The sequence below is a fragment of the Dinoponera quadriceps genome, unplaced genomic scaffold (assembly GCF_001313825.1).
Source record: "Dinoponera quadriceps isolate SergipeBrazil2010 unplaced genomic scaffold, ASM131382v1 scaffold4009, whole genome shotgun sequence".
NCBI classification, from domain to species: domain Eukaryota; kingdom Metazoa; phylum Arthropoda; class Insecta; order Hymenoptera; family Formicidae; genus Dinoponera; species Dinoponera quadriceps.
This window is the reverse complement of record NW_014557992.1, coordinates 601,014-627,573: the sequence shown is the minus strand read 5'-3', so window position 1 is coordinate 627,573 and position 26,560 is coordinate 601,014. Positions and strand designations below refer to the sequence as shown.

Here is a 26,560-nt window from a genome sequence, read left to right as displayed (position 1 = left end):
GAGCCTTGCAAACGCGTTTAACCGCCTCGCCTAAAGAAATTCTACGCGAATGCAAATATATCTGTCGCGTCGCGTTGTTCGTGTGCACGCATCAGTCAGTCGGACAGGGATGAAGGGGCGACGGTGGAAGGATGGAAGACGCGAAACGGACTGCGAAAATAGAAAATCGCGTTTGGCGCGCGTGCTCCGATCAACGAAAAATTATCACTCATTCGCGCGATCTCTATTATTTACACCCGACAGTTTCGCCCGGCCGACCGTGCGCGGAGTAAAATTCCCGACAATGGCTTTTACGCAATATCCGAATTTGAATTTTTCATTTCTCTATCCAGCGCACGTCTATCATCTCCACGACGTGTCTGCCGCGTGCTCGCGCGCGCGTGACCGCCCGCGCTGCTAAAATCTAATATAATCTAATATCATAAAGAAGCGAATCTGGCACACCGCCGGATGGATAGATTACCTTCGCCGGCGCGGTTGCAATCTAGAAAGTGATAGCCAATCGCAGATAACCGGCCGCGCAGTTGACGTAACAGAACCCGAGGCTACGTGTGCAACAAGAAAATTACGATGCGGCTCTTAGCAAGTAACATTCTCCGCGCGGTTACCGAGCGCCATTCAGCGAGCGGTTAAATACCGTACGGTATTGGAGGACGCTATCTCCTCGCGGCGATGGGCTCCGTGTCTGCGAGCGCGTCTTCTCCTTCCGTTCTTCGTGCCACCTGTACTTACCTATCGAGCCGTCTACCAACCCTCTCGACGGGAATCAGCTTGCGAGAGAGCGAGTGGGCTCCTCGGCTGAGAACACGGCCGTAATATAGTCTATTGCGCGGACAAGGCGCGGATAAAGATAGGGAATCTCATGAGTAAAGCGCGGATAATAAATCTCTCTCTCTCTCTCTCTCTCTCGGTGTTGGTAGCCGGTTAATCCAACGAGTAACGATCAGTCAGAGGTAACCGTGTGTCTCGGCGACGGCGATCACGCGATACGACCTGGGGCTGATCTCGACGACGGGGAGGGGGGGATCACGACGCGTTTACTTTCCCCGCTAACGTTTCCTAAGCAGCTGCAGCAACAGCAGCACTTCCGGTAAATGGCTAAATCACGTCCGCTATTCGAGAACGCTATCTCGTCGTGCGTGCGAGAGTGCGTTCCCTCCACCCTCCGTCCTAGCACCTGTACCTCCATCCACCTACCACCTACACACCTACCAGCCGCCCACCGACACCCTCTCGGCGGAAACCGGAGGGAGCGAGCGAGCGGCCGAGGTGACGCGCGAGAACGAGAAGGATTTCGCGAAGAGGGGCAACCACCCCGCGCGGAGAGAGGGACCGGACGGGGGCGAGAGAGGGCGCGTAGAGAGGGTGGCACGCATGCGCCCGGGCACTCGCAGGGGTTACCCGGCGCGGATCAGTCGTGGCCGGCGGTGCCGGAGGCCAAAGACTCTCGTCGCGAGGGTAGTAGACGCGCCGCGTTTTCCGCCGGACCTCTTCGCTCTCGGGTCTACTACTTACTTGTGTCCTCCTCCTCCTTCTCCCTCGCCCCCCTCGTCCCGCACCACCGACCCCCTCGCCGACCCTCGCGTCCTCCGACCGATATCTACGCCGGCTTAGACTGGCCGCGCGCCGCGTATGCACCGCGTGCACTCCCAGCATCGCCGTCGACACCGCGACCACGCTGCTCGTCCTCGTCGTCGGCCACCAGGTTCCAGCGTGTCGTGCACGTCGCCGACGACGACGACGAGAACGACGGCGACGCGACCGGACGACGCCGTAGACCGAGTGGCCCAGGGTGACGGCTGAAGCCGGCGAGCGTGCATCGTCTCGTCGTTTTCCGTCTTCTTCTTGCGGGTACCAGGCGTCGAGCTCGGCCGAGCGCAGGATTCGACCACAGGATCGAAGGATGCTGGCCCGCTGCCTAATCTTCGCAGGTAATTCGTTCGTCATCGAAATCTTCTCTCTCTCTCTCTCTCTCTCTCTCTCTCGATCATTCTCTCTTTTTTCCGCCACCCCCGACGCGATTCTCTCGTTATTTTCCTCGTTACATTCGAGAGTCGCGAGTCCATCGGCAGTGGAAAAAGTGAGAACCGGGAGCGGGCGCTGCGAAATGCGCGCGGGATAAGCGCATAAAGCGGTCAAGGAGGATTCTTTAAGTCGACTAGTGATTGCTCCGCCGGTCTAAATCACTCGATTGCGAATTAATCGCTCACTGTTGCGCTCTAAACCGTAGCTCTGCCTTACGATACAAACAGGGTGAATGGAAGTTGAAGTAATAGAGATTAACGGCAACATCGGCGATGGTAACCGGCGTCCGGGTAGGGAAGAGTGAATTGTAACTCTCGCATCGGCGAATTGAAAACACGACGGTGAAATAATGATTTTTCATCCGTATAAAACCGTACAACACGTCGAACTGTGCGTTACGTGTATTTCGTATCTCCGAGGAGACTCGTGCGTTGGATAAAATTCCGCTCGTTTCCCGAACTTTTATCTCTCGCGATAGCGGCGGGAGAGGATTTTCTCTCTTCGTTCTCTGCCGGGTTTTAGTCGGCCGGAAATGTGCGCTCGACGTCGTCCGACGGCTGCCCGTCGTTATCCCTTTCGGTTTTCGATTAAATCTCGAATCCCGCCCGGAAGGACGTGATTCTTTCTTTCCCCTCTTCGTAGGGAGGAAGTGCGCACACAGGTCTGGCACGGACGCAGAGGCTGCCGGGGCTGATTGATACTTTACGACGGGAATTTCGAGCGCTCCCCGTCGCTACAAGCTGGGCCTCACCGGTGCTTTATTAAAAAACATTCCTCACTGGGACGCAGCCTCCGCACGTCCGGGAGTTCCGTTCTCGGTGCCAGGCGAATTTCCGTCTCGGATTTACTTTACGATCCGCCGTACACGTGACTCGCGGAACACCGCGCGCACACCGCACATTCTGTTTCCCCAAGACGTGCATTACGCGCGCGCGGGCTTGGCATACCGCGCCGCGGATACGGTGAACTTTTGAGTTCGGCATTCGGTGCCAAGTGAGCGACTCGCGCTCCCCACGCGACAATCCCCGTCTTGGAGAAATTCCGGCTTCGCCGACGGCAAAGTCGCACACACACGTGTCTCTCTCTCTCTCTCTTTCTCGAGGGAGAACAACGCAAAGTCAGCGCGCGTAGGGCGTCCCACATACAAGAGCTTACGTCACGCTAAAAAAGCTCACTGCATCCATAGCGGTTTCAGGCAGCGAGACACACACATACACATGCTTCCCACAGCGCGACGTGTCGAGGCAGTCGTCGTAATTGAAGCGATCGAAGTGTATCGCGGCGTAAATTTGCGCGGAGGCGAAAGTTTCGCGCCGCGACGGGGAACGAATGCGAGCGTCCGCGCGCGCGCGCTATCGCGGTTACCGCACACGTCCATACCAGCTATTTTCCCCGTGGAAACAATTTCAACGACCGTCCAACTTCCTGCGTAAACGCGCGTGTGACACACGGCGACGGGGGGCGGACGTGGGCGCGTGTGTGTATATCGTCTGCCGTTCCCGCCGCCGTCGCCCGTGGTCTATAGCGCCGTGTGCGCTTCGAAAAGTTTCGCGCTGGAAACGAGATAGAGCGGCCCCTCGCGCACGTGACATTCGCGGAAATCTAATTCGCGAAACTGCACGGTAACAAGCCCGTTGTCCGATTGAAAGGAAACCGAGTGAAACTCGCGGATCGCGCATGAACGCGCGGAATATTCCGCGCGGTCAATGGAAAATCGCGCGATCCCGATAGCAGAGGGGGTACACCGGGTGTCCTGCTGGAGGTTGCTTCGCATCTGAGTCTCGAGGACTCGCGCGCATCCCCGGGGGTCGTTCAGGCAACGAAGGAAGAATGTCGGACGGGAAAAGAAAGTCGGAGGGATTTCCGGCCGGTGGAAGCGCGTTAGCCCGATAATATCCTCGAAATTAAAACATTTCTCCCCGTGTTACCCTCCCCCCCTCCTGTCTTCCGTGCGTTTTATGGAATTCGACAGCGGCTAGCTGTGGCGAGGTGTGCTCGTCCCGAAGGAAACGGATGATTGAAAAACAAACGGACGGATGTAAGAATAATAGTCTAAAAATATGTTGTTCCGCGCTGCCGAGGTCCATATTGCTCTCCCGTCTGCTGAAAAACACGAATATCCGAGCGCGGAGCGAGTAATTTCTCAATTCCTGTCATTACTTGGCGCTTTGTTTGCACATTAAAATAATACTCGGTGTAATAATGCCATTACGGTAAAATGAGACGTCTCTGCCTTATTTAACGAAGCGCACCGTGGGGGAAAGGGAAACATGTTCCGACCGAAATGAATCGCGCACCGTAATATCGACGAGCGTTAAATTATCCCGTTCGACGTTCGTTCAATCCGCGAGCGAGATGTATTGGAGATGTAATTATTCGGGTCGACGAAAAACTCCGCTTTCGCGTGAGAGAGTGTTGTATAAAAAAATATATATGTATATATATATGTGTAAAAAACTCCGGCCTCCGAGTTCCTCTCGTTTATCTCGCTTAGGAATGGCGATTAATCGCGAGAGAGCAGAGATAGAGATTAGAGTAGGGTTGAGCGAGTGAGCTAGAGAGAGAGAGAGAGAGAGAGAGTCGATTGTATATCGTCCGTCTAGTATAATAACTCCCTTAATGATACATAAAGACGGTAAACTCGAGACGCGGGGAGCGCGTACAAGGAAACTATCAATTACGAGCTTCTCGACGTCTACCTCGGGGTTTGCTGTACGTTTGTCTGGCGGCAGCGAGTGCAATCATCCCTCAGACACCGGTCGGAGGGAGAAGAAGGGTCGATAACGATCGCGACGCATCTTAAGATTCCTCTCGTTAACGTCCCTACTTTCTTTTGCCCCGGCGCAGGAAGCTTTCTGTAGTTTCCTGAAGGAGCTCGCTGTCGCCGTCTTCTTCTTCTTCTTCTTCATCGTCGTCGTTGTCGTCGTTGCCGACGCCACCGTCGCCTTGCCCCCTCATCCCGCACTAATTGCGGACAATCCCGGACTTGAAATCTCTCGAATCCGGGAAAGCCTTTAATCTCGACGGCCGTGCCTTAACGATGTCGTCCGTGTTTCGTGGAACGACGTTCTGAAATTTAAGCGCTCAGGCAAGCGGAAGAGTCACCCTTAATAAGGCTCCTCCTTCGCTTCCACCAGGTTAACATCGCAGTCTTTCTCTCTCTCTCTCTCTCTACTCTTTCCCTCTCGCCCCACCTTTCCCTTCGGCGACGTTCTCGCCCGAATCTACGGGAGGTGCGCGCCCGGCGTTAATGGAATATTTTAATGACTAAGTAAACCTTTAATCACGGCTTTGTCGGCCAGCAGGAACACATCGCGCGAAATTAGAGATAAGTAGGTGAGCCGTTCGACCGCTCTCGCGCCTCGTCTTATCGGCCCTCCTCTTTAGAGAGGGGTAACGCGCGCATACCCGTGCGCAACAATGCGTCGTGTAATTCTGCTCTCGTGAAAGGCTGCTCGATAATCGCGGCGAAGGTCCGGACGGACCGCACAGCGGACTGTAATTAAGAAGGTGGAGGCTGGAGCGCCGGACGAAAAGTGGTGAAATGCGGCGGGCGAGAGAGAACGGAGGAAGTCGAAAGTTTCCGGGGCGGGCGAAATGTAAATGTCGGTCCGCGCGGGAAATCCTCGCGAAGCGCAACCGGGGAGAGAAGGAGCGAGTTTCAGTTTCTCTTCCGCGCGCGAGCGTCTTCTTGGGAATTAATCCGAGTTCCCGCCGGCGACCCCGGCGTTCCCCGACGATTGAGAAATTCAAACGCGAATCAAATAGACTTCTTACCGCGCGCGATTCTCAATTAACGCGCCATTCAGCTCGAACCGCCGGGATTATTCTTTCGGCCTCGCGGTCGTTTCGCAAAGTCAATTTAATACACTCGCTCGAGCCCGAACCGTATCCAGCGATTTGCTAACCGCTTTCTGACCGACCACCACCGCCGCCACCGCCGCTGCCGTTGGTTCCACCTGCAATAGCACAGGAAGATTCGGTTAACCGCGGTTAGCGTTAACGCATCCACCGACGCAGCGGCCCGGCCGTTTCGCTATTCGCGCAAGCTACATTCCTGTCGTTTTAACTGCGCTTTTAACCCGGATCGCACCCGGGTGGGTCGCACTTTTCGGCGCTGCAACGAACGCCCGCGCGATATTCGCTTCCGCGAGGACGGACGCGTTGCAACGGGGATGTACGTGCCCGGTGACGAAGCCTGCTAATTATTTCTCACTCGGAAAGGCCGGTGTGCTCGGCGCGCGGATTTTCCGACGCGAGCGAGCGAGTCCAGAGCTGATATTTTCCTCAACATTCGTCCCGGCCGCAGCCCCTATTAATCCTTTGCGCGGACTTTGCACGCGAAATTGTTTGAAGAAGGATGTAGTAGTAATGTAGGGTTTTCTTTCTTTTTTCGTAATCGAGTCACCAATGGTGACCGAGGAGCAGTTTGTCTACGTGGTCGCCGCGTATAACCGCGTTGCGCGCCGTCAGGTTGTTTCGGTACAAACAGAGAGTGAGAATCATTAATTCGCTCCTCCGTTTCCCCGGGAAGGATACCGATACCAGCCTCCACAACGCGGCGGTGGCTTCCACGTCGTATTTTCATGCAAAGTAAATAACGTTTCTCCTTACTTCTCCGCAGCGAAATTACCCCTTTGTAATGGAAGCCTCGGCTCGGTTGCTCAGGGAGAAGTATTTATACGATACTCCCGGTTCCGCGGCAATTGCAGCGGCGAAAGCTGATACGCACGAAACGATATACACGAAAAGTCCATTTTCGTTAACTTTCGTCCCATCGGACGACGATGGAAATAACCGGTCGGGATCCAGACCGGTTTCTATCGACCGGCGAAGTGCGCTCGCTCATGGCGATGGCGGAAAAGAGGTGCCCGGCTCTTTCGCCGGCACGTTCCCCGATTAGGTGGATAATGCGGGCCGACGTGACGGGCCTACGTAGGACCTCTACGTATCCCGACGGGTGGAATCCCGGCACCGGGCTGAATAATTTATTCGTTATGAATATAAACTCGGGGGAAACTGATTCGTATTGCCGTGAGAGACCGGCGCTGCGAGTCCAGGTCGAAGCGTGAAGCGATGAAGGGTTTTCGGGGGAGGTGGCGGAGAAGAGGGAAAGAGGAAGCACGAGGGCTTGTAACTATGAGCCTTCTGGTTCCTATGCGAGTTACGATGTTCGTCCTATATATACGTCGTTCTCTCTCTTTCGGTCTCTATCCATCCGTCTTTCACCCTCTTTCGCCCGCTCTCTCCACGGGCATTCTCGTCTTCCTCTACTTTCCGAACTTGCCGGCGCCCACCCCCGCGTTACCGAGGTAGGATCGCAGGGAGCTTTCAATCTCTCTCGGCTGCCGTTTACGTTCCGCGATCTCGCACGCGTTATTGGAATGCCAGAAGCGCGAAGAAGGGCTTTAGTGACCGATATAGGCGGACATGATGATATATAGGTGACGGATATATATACGATCCGTTTGTAATCTGTCGATCACACGTGTCGTGAGTAGGGATGCTTAGATTGAAAAGGGTACGCGGGACGCTGTCATTTATCGCCCGGGTATCCCCCGGTAACGATGCAATTGGATGTTTTCCTCGGGACACGCGCGAACCACCGTCGACACGCTCATCTCGCTCGGCTCTGCTAATCCGAGAAAAGCAGCAAATTGACATTTACCGTGGTAATGTTTCCCGTGCGAGTACACGCGAGGCGAGTTAATTAATACGTAAATGTTAATTGTCTTTAATGAACGCGTAATGCATTAACATACGAATTTAAACGTTAATCTCGATACAGATATTATTACGTTCTAAAAGCATTTGCGATATAAAGGAATTACCGATGGCAACAGATCGTTAATTTCAGCATCGCTCTGCGATATAACATTGTTACTGAGAAGCGACGGCAGCCCGTAAATGGTAAATAACGTCAAAGAGAAGGATCACCGAATTAACTGGGGATTTACGTAGCGGCGGCGTTCGGTCCGTATTACCGGCGAGCTCGTGAAAAAGCGATTAAGATACGTCACGCCGTAGTCCAGCGCGCGAGAATCCCCGAGCGCAGGCCGTTTCTTAGCAGGCGAGTTTCGCGCGCGGGCATTTACAATTGAAATTACTTTGTCGTCGCCGGTGGATTATTTCAGGCTGCGCTCGCGAACTATAGCGGCCGCTCTTCTTTCTCGCGAGAGAGATTCGCTTTGAGAGGATTTTGTCCCGAGTCATAATGAAATCCCTGTCTCTCTCTTACTCCAACCTCCGTCGCCGGTGCCTCCTCCTCCTCCGCCGCCGCCGTCGCTTTTTCCTCCCTTGTACGACACGACGCTGCTCCCCGTTTCTTTATTACTCATCCCCCTCTCGTTCCCCCGTTCTATTCGATCGCTCGCCCGCTCGATGATACTCGCAAACAGAGGCGAGCGCCGTGGATGGTCCCGTGGATAGTAGCCGGCGTGGTCGACGACGCAAATTTAATAACTCGACGTGAATAAGCGGATCCTCGCGAATCGTCGCCGAAAACACGACGAAGAGGACGCGCTCGACGTCCCGGGGAACGTCGCGGGAGCGCGAATTGTGAAAGCAATCAGCGGCTTTATCCCGATCAAACTTTTGGGGTTACGTCCGAATACCCTTCGCGGCGCACTTAAACGCCCGCAGCGAACTTGCGGCAAGTTGAGATCGATGAGCGGATTCACAAGCCTCCGCTACATTTACGAGCTCGACGTAGTCCTACCTACTTTCCGCCACGCGGCTCTCCCGAAGTTACTCCTCCAAATGAAATATCCTATGGATAATCGTTTCCTCTTATCGAGGTTGGCATTTCATGAGTTATGTCATCTTGGATAAGTTCATTTCTATCGAAGTAAACGCGGAATGTATGAAAAGGCGTATCCGCGTGACCACGTCTGACTACGCCGCGCCTTTATCTACTTACACGAGCGCGATGTCCGAATCGAAATTCCCGCGGCATTCATGATCGAAAATCTATCGCATCGTAGTAACACACTAAAAATATCACGATTCGCGTTATATCTCGCATGAGCATAAACTACCCAATACACGCGGCTTCTTCGAACTTACCTCACGAAACTTAATATTCTTCGCACGATTGCTTCTTCTTTTCAAGAGAGAAAGATGGAGGTGAGAGAGAGGGGGAGAAAGAGAGAGAGAGAGAGAGAGAGAAAGAGTTCACATGTTGTAGATTATTTTATTTTGAATAAATTAACTTTTATCGAATAAAATGCAAAATACGTGAAAAAGTGCATCTCAAACGTGCTCACGCGTGGCCGCGCGTCTGACTATGTCGCGTCTTTACCTACTTACACGAACGAGATATCCAAATAAAAATTCTTGCGATACTTGTATTTGAAATTCTATTATGTGTCGTTCGTGACATACTAAAATTACATGATATATACGATATACGTTTTATCTTGCGTGAATGTTTCATTACGCGACTTCCTCCGAAGTTACTTCGCGAAATTTAATTTCCTGTCAGATAATGCTTCTCCTATTTTATACAATTTAGCATCTTATAGATCGTTTTATCTTAAATAAGTAAACTTTTATGGAATTAAACGCAGGAAATATAAAGAGATATCTCCGCTCAAGTGCGGTCATAATTTATCACGTCTGACTATGCTACGTCTTATCTACTTGTACGAACGAGATATCCAAATCGAAATTCTTGCGATACCTGTGCTTGAAATTCTGTTCATGACGTACTAAATTTACACGATACATGTTTTTGACTGAATATTCCATTACGCGACGTTCTGAAGTTATTTTGTCAAATTTAATGTCATCCAGATAATGATTCTCTATTGTATAATTTTACATCTTATAGATCGTTTTATTTTAAATAAATAAACTTTTATCGAATCAAATGCGGAATATATGAATGAGAGGCACCTCCGTTCACGCGCGACCGCAATTTTAGCACGTCTGACTACGTCGCGGCTTTATCTACTTACACGAACGAAATGACCATGAATCGAAATTTTTGTGGTGTCTCTGAATGAAAATTTATCGCGTCGTTCGTGACGCACCGAAAAAATATCATGATTCACTATTAATTATTCATAACCATTAATATTTTAAGACCCGTGGCTTCTTCGGAATTATTTCGTGAAATTTAATATTATTCGGATAAGAATATTTTCTTTATTAAGAGTGCTTCCGTATTTTCACATTGTTATAGATTATTTTATCTTTTAACGACTGCTGTTTACCGAATTCAACAAAGGATATATGAAAAGATACAGCTTCATTTTCCCCGTAGCCACATTTGGCTATATCTGGCTGCATCACGTCCCTATCTACTCATACGAATGGAATACCTCAATCGAAATTTCTATGGCACCTGTGATCGAAAATCTATCGTATCGTTCGTGACGTACTAAAAATATCACGATATATATTTACATATATCTTCCGTGAACATCCAATTTCTAACACACGGTTTCCCTTCAAAGTTACACCGCAAAATTCAATATCCTTCGAACATGATAATTTTATCTTATATAATCCGACGCTTTATAGATTATTTCTCCTTAAGTAAATGAACTTTGAAATCGAATTAAAGGCGGAAGACATATTCAGACATATTTTTGCTCGCGCGTAACCAGGTTTCCTGACCGCGTCTTACCACGTCGCGTCATTATCTACTTGTGAACAGGAGATATCCCAGGCAAACCTCCCTCGATCAAAAACCGACCGCAGCGTTCACGATGTGCTGGAAAACATCATTGATCCTAGATGATGAAAACGCGTTAATTCCCGCCCAGACACGAACTCTTCTCGGCGCGACGCAGGTTTGGCCGCCGGTCTCTGAAATTTCCGCGAAACGGCGAAAATCGATACGAGCCGACGCGAACGGCGGAGCTTTGCCGTGCGACAACAAAGACCGACGGTTTACCGCGTCGCGCGTAAAAACGGACGGGCCGAGTTTTGAATTTATATGCCGCGATTTATACGCGATCGTAAATTAAGGCTCGCATTGGACGACGTTGGTTTTACGCGCGGGCGGAACTCCGACGGGCGAGCCGATCGGCGAGCGGCGTTCACGGCCGAACCTCGACACCCTCCGTTCGTCCGGAAAGCAACACCGGGCCGGACTTCTTCTCCCCACGTCGCACCATCGATCGAGCCCTCTTTAAACCCCTCCGCGCCTTTAAACACGCGCGCCAGTTGGCACGACGAGTGGACCGGCCGTTTACTTTCATTCGCCGGCATTGCTTTTCATCGGCGCTCTCGAGCGCCGCGACAAAAGACGCGTATACGCACTCCTTATGTCCTTCAGGCTCAACGTCGAACCCTTCAATAGACTCGTGGAGCGTGTGCTTCGGAGCCCGTACTTAATAAAAAAGAAAAAAGAAATGAAAGAGAGAGAGAGAGAGAGAGGGAGAAAGTCGAAGTCGTTATAGAAAATATTGATCACGAAGAGACCGCAGATTGCAACTTTCTCGTAAGAACAGCTTGTTTCTTTTAGTTTATACGCTCTTCTGCGAAGCACGTTATCTCGAATTCAAAGTTTCGAGGGACCCGATAAAACGTGAAATAGTGAACAAGCGTGGGCCGAAGCGTGCGCTTATCACGCCGTCGTAATTCACCGCGAAGTTAAGTGCGCGCCGGCTCGAATCTGTACGGCCGGCGCGCGGAATTTTCTCCGCGATCGCGCGCCCGCGAGAGGCAGTTAAGATGTAACGCTCATAAAGCGGGCGAATCTGCATGGCGATGAATCCATTACACTCGCGCAACGCGCGTTGCATCGTTCGGCCGTGATATCGGGCAAGAACGGTTACAAGGAAAGTGCGGATACGCGCGCGGAATTAAAAGCAGCGCGTCCGCGCTCCGCGACCTGTATAATGCACACACTCGAGAGCGCCGTTATTAGCGGAGTTTCACGGCGAGCGCGTTTACACCCGCGCGTTTCCGGATTACGACTGGTAAGCGAGAATCTGCGCTCTGCGAATCCGGACGTCGAAATCTCTCACGCGACATCGAAAATCGTGCCGACAGCGACGGGGCCGCGCGCGAGACTTCGCGGATGCGCGACACGAGGCGCCGCCGGTTGAGATTTTAATCCCCGACGGTTAGCTCGCGCGATTCGACCGGCGTCGTGATCTTTCATTCATCCCAATTCCGGTGTCATCAGCGCGACTCGCGGCCGCGCGCGACTCGAATGTGTACACGCGCTGTTTAGCGACTCCGTTTAACGGCGGAATTAGCCCACGCACGTCGGGCGTGTTGCGCCACTAACTGCTGAATTATTCCAGGATAAACGTGTTTACATACGTTTAGTTGTGCAGTGTGCGCGAACGCCGTAGGGGTACTTTAATCGCTCCGCTGAATGGACGACGTATCATCTATTCGCGCATTCAATCGCCCGGCTGCGAGCGCCGGCTTGCTGCCGGACGAATAATTGCGCCGGCAAGTCGCTCGCGAGGATCCTCTCGCCAAGGAATCGCCCACGGGCGATTTAAAACCGGCGACACCCGGACGATTTGTGCCCCGACGTGCTCCGGAAATGGCGTTTCTTTCTCCTACCTCTCTTTCTCCCTCTCTTTCTTGTTCTCGCGAAATTTGCAATAAATTTCTCCCCGCGCTAAAAGAGTATCGAGGGTAAGTCGTTTCTCAATATTCAACAGCTCGACGACTCGAATCCTGATTATTGAGAAGTGGTCAATCTTTGCACGGGGAAAGTTCAGATTTAAAAAAGGGACTTTCCCGAGACTTTCACTCGGAGTTTATTCTCAGCTCGTCGATTTTTATCGAGACGAATGGGGAAGAAGAGGCAGGGAGGTGCGCCGAGGGACGATTAAATGGCATTATTAAGATCTCGACGGAAGGTTACAGAGGGAGGGGGGGGGGGCGGAATTGATGTTAGAAGTTATCGATTCTTCCCCCGCCGGGGAAACTGATTAGAGCGATTTTCCTACGGGGAAATTGAAATTCGCGGTGCGCCTTAATGCCATTTAGAGAAACTCACGGGCGTCTAAAAGGGCGCCGAAAGGGGGCCTCTTTAAGGATCCTATTATCCGCGAAAATGACGTCGAGGCCTCGCCTACTGGGGATATATCCCTGTACGTAGAAAACCCTCGTGCGCTTCAATCCGGAGAGACGCGCAAATTGGAGTCGCGTTAACGGCTCCTAGGGCTCGCGTTAATCGGAAAATTCATTCACCCGCTCGACGACCCGAAAACCGGGAGTTTTACTTCGCGATATTCGTTGCGAGCTGGTTACAAAGCTGGCGCGCAAATACAATGCGGGAGGAAGTCGCGGTCGCGTTGTAAAGCGAACCCTGTGTTCAGTGTAATCTACTCTATCTCAAAGATAAATATGCCTTCAGGATTAGACGAAAGTGCATCCTCCGGTGTGTGCGCCGTGCAAATATCTCTAAATGTATCCGCTCATACGATAAATCACACACGCCGAGATTGTAATCAGTTGAATCGGGGACCGTTTTAATGCACCCGAGCCCCGCCCCCTCCGCCCACGCCGTCCTACAGCTCGACATGCGACGTATTATTTTGCTGTTACACGTGCGCAATTTTATTATTATATTTGCTGCGTAGCTTTTTGTGCGTTACCTCGTCGCAATATTTACTCCGACTGCCTCGCCGGGGAAAAACACGGGACTCGACGTTTTTATGAAAATGAAGGTTTATTCACATCTATAAAGCGTGCACACGTGTGAGCACGTACGCACCGTGTTACCCGGCAACATTTAAATTATTACCTGCTACCGCCGTTAAACAAGCAGAACGGAAAATAACTAAAAACCGTCGGAATATCTCGAAACTGAATTTTCACGAAAAAAAAACAAATATATTTCGCGTCTCTCTTTAAATATGTAGGGGCCGTCGAAATTGATTCGTGTGATACCCGAGCGAGCCGACGCCTCGACAGCGCCGAACGCGTCGTTCCGCTTCTTCGGCGCGCTGCGACGCCGCTCCCCGGCCGTCGCGACGGTATCGATCGTTCGCCGCCTCGAAGATTGAAATCCTCGATCGCGCTGCGCGCGTACGAATGCCACGGCATTGAAAACTAATATTGTCGCATTGCCGCGCGCCACCGCGCGCTCAACGTCGCGTGAGATCGGCACCCTTATCGCAATCCGCACGTACCGCCACCATTATCCGCGATGGGGATAAATCAGTCTATCAGTCCTGCCGCGCCTCTCCTTTGACAGCCTCGGAGAAGAAGCTGGAGAAGGAGCAGCGACCGAGGAAGACGAAGCCGGCGCGAGTCGCTCGATATCCATTAACCCCCCCCGCCGCGGTGTCTCCTCCGAGAGGGAGGAAAAGCGAGGATAGGGAGGTTATTCCCTCCTCGTTCATCGAAAAGACACGAGTTTATGCGCCGTGAGCGGCGCGAATTTCGCGTTCCTTAACTATTTCAACGCTATGATTGTGGCGGGGCGAAAAGTGAGCCGAGCGGCCGGCTGCGAAATTGCATTCTTCCATCTCGCGTTTGGAGAAAAATATTTCAACGAGGGCTCCGCGCACACACTCACGCACCATCCCCTCTGCCCTAAGCGCGTTTCGATCGGCGACGCGATTACCATTTGTGATATCATATTAAAATACGCACACACCGAATATTACAATACATAATTAATTAAATGCATTAAAATGTGTAGAATCGATGTTGTCATAATTAATCGAATATATTTTAACGTTACTAATAAACGCATTAGCATAGGCGTGAATAAATTAGCCTCTAGTTCTCCACACCTGCCCTATCGCGGTTCGGGCGCAGGTGAAAATGACGGTTTACTTACTGCGGGGGACGCCGCCCCCTCGTAAGCTCGCAGCCGAAAACTCGGAGACTCCGGCGCGAAGCTGGATTTTTTCCTCCGCGACGAGGGAGACGACGACGTCCAGTGGAGGGACCCACCCTCCAGCGTCTTGTCCTCCGCAGTCTTTCTTCCACTCTCATCCTCCGCGTTCTCCGTTTCGCCTCCCGGTCTCAGCCGAGCTTCGCTTTCGCCATTTAATATTCATACCGCCGCCGCCGAGAGCGGTGCGCTACGACGCCCGCGGCCACGAGGCGCGCGCTCTTCCTCCTCTTTCTCTCTCTCTCTCTCTCTCTCTCTTTCTCTCGGTACTCTCGGCTTGAAAAATGGACGACGCTTTTGATAAAATACGAAAAACAGTTCTCTCCGCTTCTCCTCAGTCGACTCTTCCTCCCCTCCCCGACCCCCCCTTCGCGTCTCTCCACCGTCCGACGACGCTTTGAGTCGCGGCGGCGGCGCTCCGCTCACCGCGAGGATCGCAAATTGGACGAAACACGATGCTCCGACGATATATCGCTCCTCGTGTCTGAGTTGCCGCGCGCTCCTCGCCACGTTGAATCTTTCATTAGGGAACTCGCTGGAAACTGCCGGCGCGGCCACTACCCACGGGATTGCTAAAACTGAGAGCGCCCGCGCCGTCGCTCTGTCACTATTTCACCCATTAACGACGCATATCGCGAACTCGCTCGAGTCCTCAACAAGGATCCTCCATTTGATGACACGGCTGAGAACACGAGCTCCTTAGTTCCCGGGGGGAAAACGCGGCGGGAGAGTCAGAGGGACTTCGTTCTTAAGCTTTTCAGAAAACGGACGTTCCCCCCCAGCGAGAAGTTTGCCGCGGGTGCTCGCCGTGACGCCCTGGGAAATGAATTATTTTCCAAATCGTTCGATCCTCTCTGTCTTTATCCCAGGACTATGAGAGAGGGAGAGATAGATAGATCGAGAGAGAGAGCCATCACTCGTATAATCATTTCGCTTTGTAAAAGGCCGAATTGGGTCAGCGCGGGGCCGCTGGACAAATTACCGACCTAATTAATTTCGATTTCGCGCTGCAGCGCTGCCATCATCGCGCTCGTCGCGCAGAGCGACAACTCCGTCGCGTCGATAAACAACGAACGCGTCGCAGGCACAACGACGGATTTCCCGCGCGCGTTGCGAACGAGATTTTTCGGGACCCGTCGTTTTTCGGAACGGCCTGTAGAGTTGTATCGCGGTAACAGTGTCACGCGTCGCTGCAACTGCAGGTAATTCAGCGTCCATCGCGAGGGCGGTGCCGCGTGGCACGCTCACTCGCCGTGACGAGGTGCGCCCCTGCGGTGAATGTGGCCTTTCTCTCTTCCTCTCTCTCTTTCCCCCTTCCCCTCGCTATCTCTCTTTTTCTCCCTCTCCCCGCGTCCTACCGCTGCGGCTGAACCGAGATGCATCTCCTGTAGGAGAGCGAGAGAGAGTGTATAACGAGCCCGAGAGCACCGACTCTCGGGTCGATGGCTCACGGTTTCGCCTTGCCCTCTCGAACGACCCACCCCTTTCCTGTCACTATGCCCCTCTTGGACTCTCTCTCATTACCTCTCTTTCCAGCCGTGGCCCTTCCGTTCACCCCCGTCCACCCACTCACCACCCACCCTCGTCGACCACTGCCCGCGTCCGGGCGCCCAGTGGCGTAACTTTAAATTCAGAGCCAGCGGCGATCGTGACGCGGATGTGCCCCGACGACAAGGCCGTCGTCGACGACGAGGAACCGACGGCCCCGGGCGCGAGTCTGTGCATAAAGACGAGGGTGCGACACTCCGACTAGGAAAATCTCGGTGGCACAGCCGGGAGCCACGGACAACCGATCGACGGTGGTTGTGGGCTGTCAGTTGCAAATTCGCGCGAATCGACGCACGAAGTGATTACGGGCGGGCACGCCGGTCGGGATTGCGTCGTGCCGGTCTCGGGTACGTTTCTCTTACGGTAATGGCATCTGTAGATACAATCGTGCCGCATCCTTTCGAGAGATCGGCGACGTCGATTACGGGAGAGTTATTTGCGCGCCTCCGGAGGGAACTAAAGAGTGCTTTCCGATGGCAACGCCCATATATTTCCCCGGCAATAATTACCGCGACGACGCCGCGTTTAGCGCGTCTAAAAGCGTCGAAGAATTAATAACTATCTCGACTCGACTCAAACGACCGCAAATACTTGTGAATTATGAAACCGCGAACATTACGGGGTATTAACCTAATTCCGCCTAATCGTTCGCAATAAAGCGCCGCGAACGGGACTGCTGTGAGCCGCCGGTAACGAATGACGGCCGTTCCAGCGATTTTCCAGCGGTCGCCGTCTGCCGGAAACGGATTGTCGCCTGAATGAGAGAGAGAGAGATAGAGAGAAAAAGGAAACGCGAAACGTGGCGGGTCGAAGGCGCCGGAAGAAGGTGTTCGGACGCCTTCCTCCAGTAAATACGACGCAAATTCGATATCTCTCGTTGCCCGCCCGTTCTCTCCTGCTGAGTCCTGACGCTCACGTCACCGACGAGATCCTGCGACGAGCGCACCTGGGAATAACCGATCTCTCTCTGCCGACCCTTTTCTCCCTCCCCTGCTCTCTCTCTCTCTCTCTCTCTCTCTTTCTCTCTCTCTCTCTTTTTGCTTCTCTCGTGTTCTTCGTGTACATACATTTCTCGCCACGCCGCGAGAGTTTCTCCCCGTCCCTTGACACCCCATTTAGTCTCTCTCTCTCTCTCTTCCTAGCTTCCCCTTTCTCTCTCGTTCTCTCAGCTCGCAACGTATTTCTCGCCTGTGCTTCACTCGCTTCTCCAGCTTTCCCTATCCATCCACCTGTCTCTCGTGGTGATGCGACGGTCGAAGTAACACCGTCGCTGCCGACGGTTTGTCGCTTCCCGATGTAAACGTCTCCGGGGAGATACCTTCCGGTCTGATCACACACACGTGTAGACGCGAATCGCGCGGACCCGATTGCCGTCTCGACGCGAAACTGGGGCGGTCGACACGTCACTTTGAGACTTTTCGGAACGCCTAAAGTAGGCCCAAGCCAAGATTTTTCGGCTGGGGACCGTGACGGGAAAGCGTCGAGCATAAACTCGGAGGCTGTCCGTCTAAGATACGATTGGAAATTTTGGATCGGAATAGTCTAGAACATATCATACCGGGGAGTTCTTTAATAATAAACTAGACCGTGTATTTGATGAAATATCGAGATTCTAAGGCTGCTTTATGCTGCCTTTCTCTCTTCCTCGTATATTTCAGATCGATAAAGATACCGATATTTGAAAGATATTTGACCTGCATTGCAAATTCAAATGTGTTATTTTTATACGTATATATATCTAAAAAAGACACATTTGACTGAAACTCTACATGTTTCTTGCCGTTTTGGGTCACGTCATTTGAAACGTTTAATCGTGTTAAATTATAAGTTAACATGACCAATCGCATTAAAGGATGTGATTCAAAATGCAAGAGATGTGTAAAAAAACGTCTCAGCTAAAATGGCACACTTGGATTTTCAGTGTGTCTATTATTTTATATATATTTTTAAGCTCGCTCGTGGTATTATCTAAATGCGAGATCGTATTCAGCGCGAGGTAAAAATCGTTTTACTTGTGTGAGCTTGATCCCAATAAAATATCTTGAATTTCCGCCGGATGAATAAATGATACGGAAGTCGTCCGTTTTCATGGCGAATCCGTACTATTTATTCCGCGCTTTGACCACAAAGCGTACGCTGATCCGCCTGGCAGTCGCGTTTGTAACTTACAACGTGAATCTTCTTCGTTCGTGAAAGCGCGCTTCGGTCGTTGACACGACATCGGGATAATATTTCTTTTGCTGCCACCCTCCATCCACCCTCGTTCTGCCAAAGCGCCATATCACGCATACATATTAGGCACAGCGTAAAGAACGCCTCCGTGGCGCATCCTCTTCACTCCCTACCTCACTCGCTCGTACATTCTCTCTCTTTCTCTCTCTTTCTTTCTTTTTTCATGTCGTCGAGTGCGAGGGTGGATCAAAAGGATACGTCTTCTCGACATTCGTGCGCGCACACGATAGCGAAATATCGCCGTAAACACCCTCTCGAAACTCGGACTGACGTAAATCCCAACGGCCGTCGTTTATCCGACGATGGAAAACGCGAAATGTCGCGCTACGATTGCGCCGACCTTCCATCGGGAGATATAAAAATTGGCGACGCGATATTGCAGATCATACGAAAAGGGGGGGGGGGAGGGGGGAAAGATTATGCTAATATTTTACCGGGAAGACCGGGGAGAATTCCCGAGCCCATTAAAATCGTACGATATGTCGCCTACTCCCAGCGGATTATTCGCCGAATATACACGTTTGAAGATTATTTTCCACCGTTCGACCGAATATCGGCAAGGGTTGTTCGAAATCGTTACCTCGGAAAATTGTGAACATTTGATTTCAGTCTCGGTGATTGGAAACCTAAATATCTTTGGATATTCATGGAATATTCCAGTAAATATTTATAAACAGTCATACTGAAAACCTCTGTCGCGAAAACTAATCGCGATACCGGATTTCTAGAGCGGAATCCCCGAGCCTCGAACTTTATACCGCGCTATACTGGCATCTTAATTCGCGCGTTTGTCGAGACGGACGGACAGACGGGGACGATTATTAACGGCCGGAATTCGCTCTTGACTCGGATCCACCGAGTGGTCAGCGCGGAAACGACGTGATCAACCATCCTTGACGTTCCGCGTCCCGACGAGCGAGATTGGAACAGTGGGGAACGACCTTTCATAAATCCTAAGGATTCACGGGATGCTGCGGGGCCGGTACCGCCGGTACCGCCGACGCCGGTGCTCCTCTGATCCTGCAAGAATATACGAGCCTTGGCCGCGCGCGATATAAATTTACGGAGACACACAGTGCGCAACAGCGTGCTTGCGCTCTTATTCGACGTATCGAACGGGACCATTACGCTCTCGTGGAGGATTTCGTAGCATCTTGTTCCCTCCGCCACTCCCCTTCCCTTACCGTCTTACCGTCATTCCGGGGAGAAAGACTCTTCGTGAAATATTAAAAATTTACGTCAGCTGGACGTTAAGAGAATCGTCCTATTCCGTAGAGAGATTTCCGAGATGTCTTTGTGCGGCATGTCGAGTAACGTACACCTTAAGAGCCTTACGGCACATCGGGGAAAATCGTATCACCCGAATGGAGAATGAAAGAGGGAGAGAGCGTAACTCGAGAGCTCCCAATATCAAAATACCGCGTTCGGTGTATGTTACGCGACATCGTTATTGATAAGAAACGTATCGGCGGAGCGAAGCTTCCTCCCCGCTGAGCAGATAAATTCTATAAATCTTCCGCGACAAACGGACGTCTGTTGAAGAGGAACGACGACGCAATGCCCCCGAATGCGAAGAAGCCGTGGATACAGTCACGGCAGCGAAGAGCAACCGATATTCGATATTATTCCCGCTTGTTCGCTCCAAAATGCGCAGGGATGCGCCGCGACGAGAGAAGCCGCTTCGTATTTTCGGGGAGGAAAACATGATTTTGTTATTCGTCCGCATTGATGCATCCCTATTAAGGCTATTTTCATCCTCGGGAATTATCGACGTCTCCAGATGCGCGACCTGCGGTGAATTTTATTTTTCGCGATCTAGCGCGCGACACGAGTGTGAGTGTGTATGTGGGGAAAGACGGTTTCTTCAGGAGAAATTGCTCTCTCTTCATCTCGTGGTCTCCGCTTCAGGTGTCTCGCGCGGAGATCATCGGGCCATTAAAGTCGCGTTATTATTTCAGTTGAATGCGCTTATCTTCGCGACTCGAAGAGAGGGAATTAACGAGTCGATCGATGCATCAACGGCGACGGCGGCGGCGGGAATTCCGTTTCCTGTTTACCGCTTAAAGAGCGAGCGAAAGATTTCTATCTGGCCGCGTTGGTCCGTTCGACCGACCGTGGATTCGCCACGGTCGCGTATTTGCTCGTGTAATCTTTTTATCCGCTTCCCCCGTGTCCGTGCCGGAAGCCAGGCGAGAGAGGGTGGGTTGTATAGCATCACCCGAAGCATCCTCCCGCCGAGAAGGAGCAATATCGTTCGCTTCGAGGCGCCCGATCGCGTCCCGAGAGACGTCGTTTCTTCTTTGCCTCGTTGCGATCTTTGCTCTGCCTCCTCCCGCTGCTCGAATGTCTGTCTTTCTTCGTTCTGTTACTTTGTCCTTTCTCGCGTGCGATGCTCGATACTGCAATAATTTATTTCAATTCGCAGCCTTGTAATACTCTCCTCGGCCCTTGAGCTTACGCAACAACAACGCCGGGAGCTTGCGAAATCCGTCGGACCGTCGATAATTTCATTAGTTCAGAAGATGAGCCGTCTTACGAACGGCGAAACAGCGGACAGTTAGCTGAAAGGTGGAGAAAAGTATGAAATAACGATGGCAGTTACTTTGATTGAACGTTCACTGTTTGTTATTACTAATTACCGTATCATTATGATGCTACATTTATCATTATATTATTATTTTAGCAAGAGAAATCTGGCTATAAATATGAACTTTCGCAAATCCATAAATACAAATGAGACGAAAATCGGTTTTCAACGGACGTTGAAGCAAGAACGAGACGCGCCACGTATTTGTTATATTTCGTCAAATTGTCTTAAATCGTGAGAGCGTCACGATTGATGAGCCGTCGGGGTGAACAACGTGAAAGCAACCGCGCACGTCTTCTTATACGCGTTTCTTCCTCTTATAGTTCTTATCGTCGCGGTGCTATTATTCTTCCCGGGCGACCATTTCTTACGGGATATCGTCTTCGGCGTCCTAAAACATATATATCTGTTTTCGCGTCCGCCGTCGCCGTTTATTTTTCATCTTGGACGTCGGTGAACCAACGGTGTTGCGGAAGCAGCTCTCCCGGCTTTACCGATCGCATAAACCGTACCTCCATCGCAAACAAAGCGTCCGGCGTGTACGTACGTCCTACGTGGAGGACGTAGCAACAGTTTGCCGCGCGCAGGATCTCGTGTTAACCCCTCCTCCCCGGTTTGTTTTCGTGGCCCACTTTCCGACGGCCGCTTCTCTCTTAAAACCTTGATCGGCCGGCGCGAGTTTTGTCTTAGCCGGCGTGATCGATACGCGAGCCGAGGGCGACGATCTCGCTAGGAATACACGGATGAAAGCGAACACGTCACGGACTACTTGTAGCGTCCCGATGACCGTCGAGACGCCTCGCTCCTCGTGAGCTCGCGCAATCGTGCCACCACGCGCTTTCCCATGACCCCAAGGCGATTTCCCGAGATTAATATTTACCTTGAAACATTCTTCTTCTCTAAATAGTCCTTTCACGCGTATCGTATATAAGATATCTTCAGTTAATACTTTACGCTACTTTCACCTCGTGTAAAGTTATTATCAAATGTCTTCCTATATCTTTCCTTATATGTCTTCTTATATGATTTCTTATACTCTCCAAGTGTCCTGCAGCGAAATATCGATGAAAACTTGAAGGAATAAGGAAAACACCGCCACTCGTCACAACAAGAATGAATCTTCAAACGAAAAAGTGGATTCTTTTTTCACGTGAATGTTTCATTCGATCGGAGTGAATTGATTCTTCGGCCTCGGCGCGTCGCGACGCGTGGAATACAGCGGACTAATTATTCAATTTCGGATAAAAATATTCACTCGTTGATTCAGAACGGGGAATTCGGTGAAATTGATATTTACAATGAAATATCCTTCTTCTCTAAATAGTCTTGTTTAAATACGCTCGTTTGACTTCGTGCAAAGTCATTATTAAATATCTTCGTGCACTCTCCAAATATCCTGCAGCGAAATCTGAAAACTCGAAGGAACAACAAAAGTACTGTCACTCGTAACAAACAAGAATGAATCTTGATCTCAAACAGAAAGTGGATTTCTTTTCTCATACGAGCGAGTGTTTCAATCGTTTAGAATAAATTGGCTTTTGCGACGTGAAAATAAGCAGATTGACTCTTCAATTTCGAATGAAAATGTTCACTCGGCTATTCGGAATGGAGGATTCACTCTGTACGAGTGAAAAACTTGAACTCGAGTGACCCGGCTGTCGCTCTGCTTGTCGAATGAAATTTCGCTCGAGGAAATTGATCGAGTCCATGTGCTCGTAGCGACGCTTCTCCCCGCTAAGCCGCGTCGTGTTTGCTCGTGCCAAAAATTACAAGTCAAGTCTACCGTGAACCAAGCGTGCCGCAAGTTGCTAACAATCCACCGTTGCAATAATCTCGAAAGAACGGGGAAGAACGGGGAAGGAGAAGAGGGGAGGCGAGAGAACACGCGCACCTTGCCGCCCCGAATTTCAAGCACCGGCGACTAAGGCGTATGCGTCACGCGTCTGCCAATAATTTCACGCGTCGTCGTCTCGCTCAAAAAGCGGAGACACGGGAGGCTCGCCTGCGTGCGTGTGTACGTTTACGTGTATTGGAGTCGCCGGGTGCATTAACACCGGCAATTCGCGAGGCTCGCCTGCGCGCGTAGTCCTCCGCGTGGCGTCATTTCCGGCTGACACCGGTATTGTGCAGACTACATTGTCCCCGCGTGTATTCAATGAGACGGCCCGCGGCAACGAACCGTAAGGGGTGGAGAACGGAACCGGCGGCGGGGAGGGGCGCCGAGGGAAAATCGGCGGGGTTGTGTCGCGGGGATGCGCCACCGCCAGCGAGACTCGTGAGCGCGAACGAGGTTCCTTGAAACAATGAATTGTTCTGGAAGACGTCATTGTCCGATCGCCGTCGGACTCCGTCGCGTTTTGCGCGCCGAACGCTACCGGGGGTGACGCAGACTCCTCTCGCCGTCTTGCCGCACGACTGCGAAATCGATCGAGCTGAGCGAGACGTTGATTTATTAACACCGCACGTCGTCCCGGTCGTTTTTAATCGATGATCGCGCTGGCTATTTTCGTCGGAAGGTCCGCGCGCGGACGAGGCGCGAAATGTATCTCGGGACGGTGGAGCGTCGGAAACGGGGAAGCGTCGATCGAGAGGATACGAAGACCACGGCGTGCCCCCGAGCTGCGAGTCGGTGGAATCGAGGGAAAGCGGGCGCAGCGGCGCGGAAGAGCGAAGGTCGCGCGAAGGAAGCTAAGAAACCGCGATCCGCGGCATTTTCATTCGATTAATTCCAGCAAACTCCGCGCCGAACGATTCCGTAGCGATTTCTATTCCCCCGATTCAACCACGCCCGCGACGAGGTACTCGTCGCGTTTCACCGTCCCCCGCGCGCTCCTCGGCATTCACCACCCTTATCACGCTGAAGGACTCAATGAACGAGAGGAGGCGGCGCGACGAGGGTGATTCCATTGCAGATACGCGCGAAACGGACCGTTACACGAAGTCAATAGCCCCGCACGTCGCATTGGTAGCCGCGCGGCTGTAAATTTCCAAAGTCAATCTCGCGATCGAGACAATGCCGCGCGCGCTGTATTTGGATCCGCAGAATTGTCGCGCGAAGTTATATCGCGCGTCCGACTATTACATTATCCGACGCGTGAATGCCGGCGCGTCGGCCGTCTTCGCGAATACGCGTTCTATACGGGACGTGTGCGGACGGACTCCGTCGAATTCGCTGGGACCGGCTGTCCTGGAAATTGAGCGTCGTGATTCGCGGTGTCTGGCGTCAAAATATCGCGCGTCGACGCGCCCCGTTTGGTAGAGCGCGTTTCCCGAATCTGATCTAACGACACACTATAAACACCAGCGAGATCCATCAACAACACGGCCTCTATGCGCCGTTCATTGTATCATTAACTGAATGGCGTATCGAATAATTACGAGTCGTTGGAAATGACGACTTCGGACGAGATGCGTCGTTAAATCTGCGCGTCCATCGGGGATCCATCGGCCGACGGGATTCCATTTGCGCGCGGGCCGACTCGCACGTACGAATTCACGCAAATCTAATAATCCGGCGATCTCTGTATCAAGCGTTAGTCTAGCCATCGGCGCATTATTCTGCGCTGCCGCGTACATATGCATTAGGACTCGCTTCAATTAGAAACACGAATTAATCGCGCACGACAATAATAAACGGTAGTAGAGGAGGACCTTGCGCGCGCGCGAGTCTCGCATTCTCTTCTCTCTTCCCTCTCTCTTGTTCACTCGCCGTTACGGAGATCGTGTCGTCGTCGTAGGTGGGATCTCGCGAGAGAGCAGTGCGATTCAAACCCTGCCAAAAGCACTCGGCAGACAGTAATATTCCCCGGCGGAGAGCGAGACTGCGAATTAGCGCGACATTACTACCGCGAGCGCTCGACTCGATGGGTAGTAATATCGTCCGACCCGGGTCCCGTTTCAACCACCTCGGCTCCTTTAAACAACGGGGCTCCAAGCCAAAAGCGACCGTGTCCCATCCGGCCGGGGCTCACGGAACTTGGCCACCGAGGAGCAGCGGCCGACCGCCCCGGCATTCCCGTCACGGCGCACGGCTAAATCCGAGATAGGATGAACCCCGGAGAAAATGAATTTACACGATGTCGCCCCGGCTCATCGAGTGCGCCCTTGCTCACCCTTGAAACTCGCCCTCCTCGTCCGCTCGGCCGAGCATTTCCGAGGCTGCCTCATTTAGACGCAGATGGAGATTAAATCGGGAATTCCGCGATATCTTCTTCTCTTCTCTTTCCTTTTTTTTTTTTGCTACTGCGTAGCGCTTTTCCCCCCTTTCTTTTTTCATTTTCTTCTTCAGCCGGGTAGACCCCAGAACGAGTCCCGCCCGGTGTGGGAAAAGGCGAGGGCAACTTCCGAAAAATCCGCTGCCCCGAGACGGTGCGTGAATTCTCATTGAATGTGAAAATCCCGAAGTATCTTGCGCATCTTTTTCCCCGGAATAAGGATACTTTGCCCGAGAGAGAAAGAAATCAATTAGGGAAGATTTCTCCCGCGAGAACGCAGAAGAGTACAGTGATTCGGCGCGTTGCCGAAAAATACCAACTTCTACAAACACACCCCCTTCTTTTACATCACCGAGTATCAGGGAGATGGAGAAGAAAAAAGGGAGAAAGAGAGCTGCTCGCTTGATTAAATAAATTAACTCGGCCGGGGAGTCCCCCGCCTGCTTAATCATTCTTTCGGAGACGATAGAAAGATCCCGCTTGTTCCACGTCGCCACGAAAAGATCCGAGATGTAAATGCAGTCGCGCGGCGGCCCAGAGCCGCTGAGACGCGAAATCGCGCGCTTCAAGTCGCCGCACTCCGGTCGTTCCAGAAGCACGACGACTCTCGCCCGGGCAATAACTCAGCCGGCGTAGCTTCGTCCCGGCCGGTAAAAACTGACGCGATACAAATTGCACCTGCTCGACCTACATAAATCATCGCCGGTCGCCCGGCTATCGCGCAACCACCTCCCCATAGCGGGATCCGCACCCGCCCGTTATAGCCGCGTGTACCGCACGCGTGTACGTATGCGTACGTGGTGCACGCGCGCGTACATCGATCCGACTCTTCCCACCCCGGCCGCGCGACTAAACGGGACAATTCCGAACAGTCGGTCGAGTCATTGCGGCGAATTACGCGAACTAGCGAGATCATCGTCCTTTGTCGTTTCAGCGGCTAACCCGATCTCGCGGTACTTTCATATCGGCTGGCAGGGACGGAGGGGAAGGGGGATGAAACAGGTAGCGTCGAGTGCCATTAACATAAATCCCCGTCGAGAGCGTCAATGCGCGCACGTGAGCATGTAGATCGATATCGTCTCGATGCGGCCGACACGTTCTTCCAGCTCGTTCGCTTCCCCCCCCCCC

The 26,560-nt window shown here is 52.1% G+C and overlaps 1 protein-coding gene across 1 annotated transcript in view; it reads left to right on the top strand.

Moving 5' to 3' along the window:
• Positions 1 to 1,475: 1,475 nt before the first annotated feature.
• The window catches only part of LOC106749600 (Down syndrome cell adhesion molecule-like protein Dscam2), a 100,241-nt gene continuing 75,156 nt past the window's right edge, over positions 1,476 to 26,560 (top strand). Inside the window, exon 1 of the mRNA XM_014629248.1 lies at positions 1,476 to 1,931. Coding sequence (XP_014484734.1) covers positions 1,904 to 1,931 — 28 coding nt within the window. The 5' untranslated portion in view covers positions 1,476 to 1,903. The remainder of the gene's footprint in view (positions 1,932 to 26,560) is intronic.